At 35.9% G+C, this 11,656-nt stretch overlaps 1 protein-coding gene across 5 annotated transcripts in view; it reads right to left on the bottom strand.

Moving 5' to 3' along the window:
* Nucleotides 1–230: 230 nt before the first annotated feature.
* The window catches only part of GlcAT-P (Glucuronyltransferase P), a 261,409-nt gene continuing 249,983 nt past the window's right edge, over nt 231–11,656 (bottom strand). For all 5 annotated transcript variants that reach the window (XM_081739556.1, XM_081739558.1, XM_081739554.1 and 2 more), the window contains exon 6: nt 231–11,622. In XM_081739556.1, the coding sequence (XP_081595682.1) occupies nt 11,515–11,622 (108 nt within the window). In that variant the 3' untranslated portion in view covers nt 231–11,514. The remainder of the gene's footprint in view (nt 11,623–11,656) is intronic.

Below are 11,656 nucleotides of genomic sequence, written 5' to 3'. Positions count from 1 at the left end.
TTACTAACATACCTAGACCAGGGACAAAAGCGAAACTAAGAAGGTAGGGGGACGTATGACGTCACGCCGTGCCCGGTGCCCACCTTTGCCCATTGTTTTTTTTTAGGAAGTGGAGGGATGCCATAGATATTTTTGGAAGTAGGGAAACGGCATCCTTCCCGCGTTCACCCTCACTTTTACCCCTGACCTGGACACTAAATATCAGAAGGAAAAAAAAAACATATGAGGCATTATAGTTAATTCGAAATTTATTATTTTTTTTAGAAAGGACACACACTCTAACAAAAAAAAAAATAAACAAATACAATCTAATAAACAATTTGTTTGACATTACAAGACATTTAATACAGATATATGGATATTTTTTCAACATGCTGCATTTGATACAAATGCTGCATGTATATCTATTTTTTTTAATCTTGTGATTTGTTCTTTGGCTTTTTTATGGCAAAAATAAAAGGGAACAAAATATATTTAAACACACACACACATACATACAGTATACACACACAGTTTTATCATAATTATACATATTTTATATAAGCACATAAAAACACATACATATATAATATGTTTAAGTCATTATACAGGGTAAGCCACATGATGGTTAATCGCAACACAAGTTTACTTATCTTGCAGGAAGTGTGCTAACAAATGCCGGTTAACAGGAGAACGCAGCATCGGAAAGGAAACAAAATGTATTTACCTGAGTGTTCTGTCTGAAGGCAGGTTCTAGTCCACTTACTCTAACATAGCTAGGTAGTGCCGGTTAGGCAGGGGTAGGGTGGTCAGTTTTTCTTGTAGTTGGAAAAGCGATATGGCAAACTGGTTAATTAGGAGCTTCAATAGAGGAGCTGGTTGAGAATTAGGGTTAGTGACAACACCACGTACGCGAGAACTGTGTAATTATGAATTCATTATACAGGTACTCTCTTGTACAAATGCACGTAAATTAACATTTCTTCAATACAAAACATCAGACCTTCTTCAGCCTCAAATATTTTTATAGTAAATTGCATGTGTTCGATACATGGCAGTACCAATACCAACTGTGATGTGTTTCCAAAGATAATCATTATACTGCTAGTGCTAAAGTTGAACATGGTCACTGGATTTGCACAAATTAAATGCCAGATTCTAAAATATATCGGAGGATTGTTAGCCTTTAATTTCTTGAATTGATTTATTTAGTATTACGGCCAATAATGATGGCTTGTAAAGTTTTGAACACTGGATAATGTCCAGAATTTCAATTAAGGGTATAAGAAAGGACCTGCCTTTGTTGTTGGAGTGTTCGATTCCAGCAATAGTAGCAATTTATTTTGGTTCTTATTTTCTTCATGATACCCTTATGCCGTATAGCTTTGTACTGGAAAGAAATATTAATTTCCATTGAGTTGAGTTGATTTTGAGTTTAACGTCCCGTCCAGCAGCCAGGCTACATGAGAAATGGACCTACTGATCAATATGGAATCCGAACTACATGAGCTCCCGCCGGGAATCGAACCCGGGTCTCCAACGCCACAGGAGCGTACGCTAACCGCTTGGCCATGATTGAATCAATCAATAAGAAGTTATATGAATTTGAGTGAGAATCGGAGTAAATGCTTACCTTCGACGGAGACTTAATAACTGACTATTAGAACACCTGGACGAGCAGTAATTGTGCTTACCATTTGGGCAGTCGGACTCTTCGCCACTGAAAGATACCAATGCTGCATTCTCACTGGTAACTAACTAAACTTACCTGTACGAGTGCATTAGCCTTTTCAAAGATGCTTAGTGTTGTGATTACCCATGCTGTGGCCTACCCTCTAAATGTAGGCTTATTATCGGCACAAACATTTTTCTTAACAAAAAAGCACAATCATGTCCTTTACAATTTAAAATAACATAAACGCACATACATATATATGTTTATTTAAACCACACACACACACGTGCAGAGACGCACATCACTCACTTCTTAATTTTCCAAAATCCGAAGATACGACACAACATTTTTCACATGATTTATTGTGTAAGTATATATGTAGAGTTCACTTAATAAGGGGTCAGATTTCTTTTTGTTTGTTTCAATGTAGAGTATTAGTACATCACACGAATTTTCTTAATTTTGTCTTCTTCATTGTCACAGTCACTTGTTTTTTGACATTAAGCAACATCAGGAGAAACAGTTTTGTTTGTTTGTTTGTTTGTTTGTTTTTGAAAGCTCACATAGAATTAGATTATTCCAAGGACCACATCAAAACAACCGATCAGATTCAAGTTCTTCAAACAATCAGCATACACTGAACAATTATACAATATCAATAGAAAATATTTTACACACTTGTATATATACATATAGGCCCTACATTATATAATAAGGTAGCAATGATATGCACAAGTATGACAAAATTATCAGTCGAAACTAGACAGATTTCGATCATGTGGATTTTTAAGTATTATAAATTTATCTCGGAATAGGGGGATCATTTGGGGCTCTGGGAGGAGTCAATTTGTATATATCGATAATATATATTAATAAAAAAAATCCTGAAATCTATTGACGTCTAGCCCCCCCCCCCCCAAGCAAAATCTGAAATGCTGTCTCGGAACTACTTTCGTTGTGATAATTTCCATCTTTGTGACTGCTTAAAGCACAACGATACGCTAAAATTCAATATTCCGCTTGTTCAACACAAAAGAAAAGACCTCACTAGAAAAATAAGTCATACAAATTAGATTCAGATAACAAGATTAGGAGTACGTCCGTTTAGCAACTCTGCCATACCCCATCATATGCACTGTCAATATTGTTCAAATTTATTTTGAACATCGAACTATCCCCGAATTTAGGAATACATAAATCCGTTAGGCAACACTGCCTTACTCCATCATATGCACCGTCAGTATTGTCCTGATAACACTGTCGTATCCGTCATATATACCATCACCATCAGCATTATCCAAATTTATTTTTTGGATGGCGAAATATTCCCAAATTTGGAGTAGATTCATCAGTTTGGCAACACTGTCTTACCCTATCATATGCACCGTCAACATTGTCCAAATTTATTTTCAACGACCAACTAAGTGATACAATTTGCCATATATGTTATGTATCACCTATACATACAGCTCTATTCGTATTTTCCAGTTAATATTAATAATGTTGAATTGTGTTGCCAATAAATTTTGAGGCTAGTGACCAAATTATTATTTTTTCTTTAAATCCTGCTCTGTATTGATTATGTTTCTTTCCCATTATCCCTCATACATCTATACCTTTCAAGTTTCTTATGATTGTGAGTGCGATTTCAGCTTATCATCGGGTTTATTTGAGTTTAGCGACTGACCTTTTAGCAGCGAGGTTATATCAGATGTAGACCTACAGTTTATCGTGGGGTCCGAATCACACGAGCTCCCGCCGGGAATCGAACTCGGATCTCTCACGTCAAAGGAGCGTACGCTAACCGCTTAGCCACGAGAGAGCTCTAGTTTATCATTGAAAGATTAGTACTAGCAATGCTGATTTCTTTAAGTAATATCTATGGATAAAATTCTAACTAAATTGAACGTTGCAGAAAAATACAATGGTAACAAGGTGTGTAGATTAAGAAATAATTTAGTGTTAAATGCTTTCCCGCCATATGTACAGTGTTGCCAGATTTACAAAAGAACAAAAAAGAAAAAAAAAAGAGTTGAATTATACTCTGCATTCGTATGAACATAACCAAAGCTCTACTGTTACTAAAAGTTTCGACTAATAGTTTTGTCGTGCTTTTTTTCTTTTTTACTGGTAATTATTTTTTAAAAAGACTACTAACCATTAATTCCACTAGCTAAATATGACAAACCGTAATATCTTAAAAAATAACAGTACCTGCATTTTCCCTACGCATTAAACATTATTATCAATTCTGATAAATAACCCGGACATACTTCGTTGAAAAAGGGGAGGAAAAAGTTATGGACTTGTAAAGTAAGGCATTCATATGAAATGGACTCAAAGACAAAAAATGATATGTGTTACGTACTTTTTACTTAGGATATCAACAAATATGGAAGCCCTTTACATATCTATTTTTACAAAAAAACACGATATGGAATTTCTAAATCATCTTCTTCTCTCTTTTATGATACATATATCTGGTTTATACACTGGCTTAACCATAGGATTTCGATATGATAATTAAAATTATAGGCGCCAAATGCTGGATCGAAACGAGGGCACCTGCCACAACACTAAGACAAGAAGGGTTCGAGTTGACGTAATTTTTTTTGGGGGGGGAAGTGAATTTAATCAGTGGGGTCTAGGCCCCCAGTTGTTTTTGAGTGACTATGTATGCATGCAATCTATTCCTACACTGTCATAATTAACCTGATTTTGCAAACTGTTTGTATAATCATCTTCGCTACAGCTCATTTTTTAAAAATAGTAAATCATTTTGAAAAATATTAAAGATATGGAGAGTAATACTACAAAAATATTAAGTAAATTAATATACTTTTCCAAAGCTATTCGTATCGACCAGAAATTTGAGTGTGCACTTTATGACGTCGTAATTGCTGAGCACCCAAATTTCTACACTAGACGAAAGGCCTTGACTAATACTCCTTTCCAAATCTTTTCTTATAGACCGGAAATTTGAGTGTGCACTTTATGACGTCGTAATTGCTGAGCACCCAAATTTCTACACTAGACGAAAGGCCTTGACAAAAACTCTTTTCCAAATCTTTTCTTATAGACCGGAAATTTGAGTGTGCACTTTATGACGTCGTAATTGCTGAGCACCCAAATTTCTACACTAGACGAAAGGCCTTGACTAATACTCCTTTCCAAATCTTTTCTTATAGACCGGAAATTTGAGTGTGCACTTTATGACGTCGTAATTGCTGAGCACCCAAATTTCTACACTAGACGAAAGGCCTTGACAAAAACTCTTTTCCAAATCTTTTCTTATAGACCGGAAATTTGAGTGTGCACTTTATGACGTCGTAATTGCTGAGCACCCAAATTTCTACACTAGACGAAAGGCCTTGACAAGCACTCTTTTCCAAATCTTTTCTTATAGACCGGAAATTTGAGTGTGCACTTTATGACGTCGTAATTGCTGAGCACCCAAATTTCTACACTAGACGAAAGGCCTTGACAAAAACTCTTTTCCAAATCTTTTCTTATAGACCGGAAATTTGAGTGTCCACTTTATGACGTCGTAATTGCTGAGCACACAAATTTCTACACTAGACGAAAGGCCTTGACAAATACTCTTTTCCAAATCTTTTCTTATAGACCGGAAATTTGAGTGTGCACTTTATGACGTCGTAATTGCTGAGCACCCAAATTTCTACACTAGACGAAAGGCCTTGACAAATACTCTTTTCCAAATCTTTTCTTATAGACCGGAAATTTGAGTGTGCACTTTATGACGTCGTAATTGCTGAGCACCCAAATTTTTACACTAGACGAAAGGCCTTGACTAATACTCCTTTCCAAATCTTTTCTTATAGACCGGAAATTTGAGTGTGCACTTTATGACGTCGTAATTGCTGAGCACCCAAATTTTTACACTAGACGAAAGGCCTTGACAAAAACTCTTTTCCAAATCTTTTCTTATAGACCGGAAATTTGAGTGTGCACTTTATGACGTCGTAATTGCTGAGCACACAAATTTCTACACTAGACGAAAGGCCTTGACAAATACTCTTTTCCAAATCTTTTCTTATAGACCGGAAATTTGAGTGTGCACTTTATGACGTCGTAATTGCTGAGCACCCAAATTTTTACACTAGACGAAAGGCCTTGACTAATACTCCTTTCCAAATCTTTTCTTATAGACCGGAAATTTGAGTGTGCACTTTATGACGTCGTAATTGCTGAGCACCCAAATTTCTACACTAGACGAAAGGCCTTGACAAAAACTCTTTTCCAAATCTTTTCTTATAGACCGGAAATTTGAGTGTGCACTTTATGACGTCGTAATTGCTGAGCACACAAATTTCTACACTAGACGAAAGGCCTTGACAAATACTCTTTTCCAAATCTTTTCTTATAGACCGGAAATTTGAGTGTGCACTTTATGACGTCGTAATTGCTGAGCACACAAATTTCTACACTAGACGAAAGGCCTTGACAAATACTCTTTTCCAAATCTTTTCTTATAGACCGGAAATTTGAGTGTGCACTTTATGACGTCGTAATTGCTGAGCACCCAAATTTTTACACTAGACGAAAGGCCTTGACTAATACTCCTTTCCAAATCTTTTCTTATAGACCGGAAATTTGAGTGTGCACTTTATGACGTCGTAATTGCTGAGCACCCAAATTTCTACACTAGACGAAAGGCCTTGACAAAAACTCTTTTCCAAATCTTTTCTTATAGACCGGAAATTTGAGTGTGCACTTTATGACGTCGTAATTGCTGAGCACACAAATTTCTACACTAGACGAAAGGCCTTGACAAATACTCTTTTCCAAATCTTTTCTTATAGACCGGAAATTTGAGTGTGCACTTTATGACGTCGTAATTGCTGAGCACCCAAATTTTTACACTAGACGAAAGGCCTTGACTAATACTCCTTTCCAAATCTTTTCTTATAGACCGGAAATTTGAGTGTGCACTTTATGACGTCGTAATTGCTGAGCACCCGAATTTCTACACTAGATGAAAGGCCTTGAAAACAATTATTAGTTCATATCGTAACACTACGTCCAGGGGCGTCATTTCACACTTCGCTTGAGGGGGGCAAGAGCACCACCGACATAAGACTTTTACGTTTTGTACTAGTATATTAGTAGACAATCGATTAAAGTATATGTATTCCTCAAACTCTTGGGGGGGGCAATTGCCCCCTCCTGCCCTCCCTAAATGATGCCCCTGACTACATCCTTTCTATCTGGCTCATTTTTATACATTCTTCATTGTCCTCCAATTATTCATTAAAACTCAACAGAATTGAAAATGAACTTAGGGAAGGACCTTAAGCACTGTCAACATAGTAGATATCCATGATACACACAACATGAAGAACATTACGTTGTGTATTAAGAGGCCCCATCACGGCGAAATTAAAATACCCCTAATTTTACAGTAATTATGTGATATCTTCAAATAGATAAAAGATAATCGAAGAGTGAAACAAGAGCTTGCTGTTAGATAATATTATTTTACATGAGATACCGTTATCACGATTCACTTATCTGCTTTCGATTTTCAGCGATTTAGAAAATCGACATTTATTTTCGCGTTTATAAATGGCTGCAAACGGAAAGCTCCTAGGTGACTCTTGATAACGGTATCTCATGCAAAATAATATTGTCTAGCAAGCTCTTGTTCCACATTTCGATTATCTTTTATCTATTTGAAGATATCACACGACTACTGTAAAATTAGTGGCATTTTAATTTCGCAGTAATTAGGCCTTTTAGGATCACACAAAGGTTTCAAATAATGCCGATTTATCTAGTTATACCTAATCAGCGTCCAATTAGACTATATATACCCTAATTCTGTTATATGTTTATACAACAATTACTTTGATTTTAAAATTCCTACTTTCATACAGAAAATCATCACTTTATATGTCATAAATTTATAATACAAACATTAATTAGAGAGAGAAGAAGAATTTGAGCACTACAATTATCATCACTTGATGGTTAATTAACCACTAATTTAGAAATAATAATAATGTGTCATCTGTGACCGTTTTTTTAAAACAACTTTATTTCTTTTCAATATTCATGCACTTATGTAATTTAACAGCGTTTAGATAACACATAAAAATAGCAAAGTACGTTGAAACGTAGTTTTAATTCTTGTGATATTAAGACTGTATACTTTAAAGTGTTTTTTTTTTTTTAATATTGTAGACAGTCTATACCAGTATAAGATAAATTGATAACACAATACAAATATGCATAATAAAGAATTGTGAAATTCCATAAGTGAATAGAATAACTGTTTACTAACTTGCATAGGTTATCAGCTGCACCATTAAGAAGAGCACCTGTCCACATTTGAAATATGTTGCAGACGCATGGCGTTTCCTCTCATTTTCACGTGTGAGCATTGGCCAATCACAGTGCTTTGATTCGACGTTCAGTAAGTGTAGTTGACAGACAAGCTCCTCCTTCCTGGACAATCCGTTCGCCTGATCTTTCGCCACGCGGATTCTTTTTAGGTATTCGTTAAAGACACGGCTTACATAATACCACTACGCATGTTCCTGAGGAATTGTGTGGTCGGACAATACATGGATTGTACCATACATGCCGCTTTGTGAATGCCCGGATTGTTAACACATATCGTGTAACATTAAGGGGACACAGTGAAGCACTGAATTATTGATTCCGTGCATACTAAAACTGTGCGAATTTTTCATTTTTTTTTAATTTGGCGAAAATACATTCTTTATTCCTAACAAAAAAAAAAAAAAAAAAATCCTAAGCAATATATCCCATTGAAAAGCTTCGAAGGAAACTCACGTAATATTTTATGAAAATTGGGCAACATTTTAAGTAAGATATCGTGAGTTTGTGACGCACATTCAATGGGTTTTCTTGGGGTTGTTCCGTTTCCTCCTACCGTCTCAGTCCAGCAAATATTTCATAAATCATTCATTACCACTGATCATTCGTCTCATTTAGTCTGAAGTACATAATCGTGGGACGTTAAAGAATTCATTTCTTTTTTTCAAAGAGGTGAATTTATCCCCTTTTGTGCCCGTTTGCTTTCAACTACAAGCAGTACTCTCGAGAAGACACACATTTTATTTGATTTACCGTCCCCCATTCTCATTCCACCAATTGAGGAAAACAGTAAATGAGAACAAGAATGGTAAATTTAGGTGGAAGAATGGTGAATTCGGGAAGAAGAGTGCCTAAATTTAGGTGAAAGAATTGTGAATTTGGGAAGAAGAAAGGTAAATTTAGGTAGAAGAATGGTGATTTTGGGAAGAAGAGTGCCTAAATTTAGGTGAAAGAATTGTGAATTTGGGAAGAAGAAAAATAAATTTAAATAGAAGAATGGCGAATTTAGAAAGAAGAATGGTAAATTTAGGTGAAAGAATGGTGAATTTGGGAAGGAGAAAGATAAATTTAGATGGAAGAATGGTTAATTCGGAAAGAAGAATGGTAAATTTAGGTAAAAGAATGGTGAATTTGGAAAGGAGAAAGGTAAATTTAGGTGGGAGAATGGTGAATTTAGGAAGGAGAAAGATAAATTTAGGTGGAAGAATCGTTAATTCGGGAAGAAGAGTGCCTAAATTTAGGTGAAAGAATTGTGAATTTGGGAAGAAGAAAGGTAAATTTAGGTGGAAGAATGGTGAATTCGGGAAGAAGAATGGTAAAGTTAGGTGAAAGAATGGTGAATTTGGGAAGGAGAAAGGTAAATTTAGGTGGAAGAATGGTTAATTTGGGAAGGAGAAAAGTAAATTTAGATAGAAGAATGGTGATTTTTGGGAAGGAAAAAGGTAAATTTAGGTGGAAGAATGGTTAATTTGGGAAGGAGAAAAGTAAATTTAGATAGAAGAATGGTGATTTTGGGAAGGAAAAAGGTAAATTTAGGTGGAAGAATGGTGAATTTGGGAAGAAGAATGGTAAATTTAGGTGGAAGAATGTAAATTTGAGAACAAGAATGGTAAATTTAGGTGGAAGAATTGTAAAATTTGGAAAGAAGAATGGTAAATTTAGGTGGAAGAACGGTAAATTTGGAAGGAGAATGATTAATTAAGTTGGAAGATTGATAAAATTTGGAAAGGAGAATGGCAAATTTAGCTGGAAGAATGGTGAATTTAGTACGGAGAATGATTAATTTAGGTGGAAGATTGGTGAATTTGGGAAGGAGAATGGTAAATTTAGGTGGAAGAATTGTAAATTTATGTAAAAGAATAGTAAATTTGTGGATTTGCTCGGGGGATGGGCATTCATACAAATGTACTCGTGTCGTTTGCTTCATTCAACGCACCTCAAAAGTTTGGTGATACATTCGTTACGCTGCTTGCACTATGGACATGATGAATTAATGTTATTGAACATCTACTCTTCCTAATAGCAATTCGGCCTGAAGTAAGCTAGTAAACAACAATCTTTTGCTTTACTTACGACATATCAGAATTCTTTCAGAAATATTCTCTACAGAGACTATACTTATCCTGGCGTTAGTAAGGTGGTATCTCACAGATCAAGTATTTTAAACTAACATTTTAACAATGCATAGCAGTATTCAGTGGGCCACACTATAGTTTCTCCTCTCGTAACTGCTATATGATGCCATACACGACACAGGCTACTGAGCATTATAAATATTTAAAGATCTTCGGGACCCCATCCTACTAATGTCAGGTTAATGCAAATGATTGTCACTCACACTGTATGTCATGTTTACATACAAGCGGTGCTGGAAATTAGCTTTACTGTAACGTGTGGGTTTATGTGCTACCGGACATTTTTTTTAAAAAAGCACCATTCCAACAGTTATTAGTCAATGAGGTATTTTTCTTTTGAAATACTATTAACGAAACCAAAACCACTATATATGTATAGTTTTTCATTCAAAATATTAAATAATCTCAGTAATCTCAGTATAACTTAATAAACTCAGTTTCTAAGTTGTCGTTACTCATCTTGCATTGCATACACACACACACACACACACACACACACACACACACACACACACACACACACACACACACACACACAATGTTCCTACAGTTTTCTGCAAAATCTTTACATACTATACTCTGGCCGGTGAACGATGATTTCTGACAGCTTTGCACAAGGCTTCACCGAGCGAGCAGAAGACAGCAGGTCAACCAATCTTAGGCTCAGAACCAGTCGCGTCTCCATGGTAACCAGCGCACATTGCCAAACTTTCACTCACCCCCCTCTCACCCTCAACGAGAAAGCAGACGATTCTCTCCTTGCGCGAGAAGCACATGGCAACACCGCACTCCTCAGTCGTCTTCGCGAGCTGAGTTGTCAGAAATCATCGTTCACCGGCCAGGGTATACTAATAATAATTAATGTATGTGGATTTTTTCCAGCTGTCCTTCCAAGACATTTCGTAACCGACATTTTTTTCTATTGCTATTTCTACGAACCAAATATAATATTTGGTTTGATTTTTGTCACTAAATAAATAAATAAAAAAAATCTGGCTACAGCTATTGAAATAATCATGGACAATCATACACACTTTCTGTTATTATTTATTTATCTTAGTTTCAATTACCTCCCTGATTACTATTCCAGTACTCAAATACCTTGTTCTTGTTTGTCTGGAAGACATACTATGCTTGGCTCTCCGATATGTTACCTTTTACACACTCGCCTCTCCCTTGTGAATACAGAAAAAATATATATATTTCCCCTGTTTTTCTTTTTCGGACAGGAGAGGGTGTGAGAATCATAATGAATTGATAATTCAAACCATTGTGAATCTTCGTCTACTCGTCCAATCCCTGCCTTCGGCGTGCTTTCCTTCTACGAGGCCTTCTATGTTCCTGATGTTGTCTCCTTAAACGCTATACGATTTGTTGTTTTAACAATACAAGATTTGTGTTACCATACTTGGTCATATTTAAAGCTGCAGATGGACTGTTCTGTTTGGTTTGTGTGTGCCATACTAAAATCTAAACAAAAAGAAAAAAAGAATTCAATCAGTTA

This window comes from Thermobia domestica, chromosome 15, assembly GCF_964235325.1.
Source record: "Thermobia domestica chromosome 15, izTheDome1.hap1.1, whole genome shotgun sequence".
In the NCBI taxonomy this organism is placed as follows: domain Eukaryota; kingdom Metazoa; phylum Arthropoda; class Insecta; order Zygentoma; family Lepismatidae; genus Thermobia; species Thermobia domestica.
The sequence above is the reverse complement of the archived record's forward strand: the minus strand, read 5'-3'. Positions and strand labels throughout refer to the sequence as shown.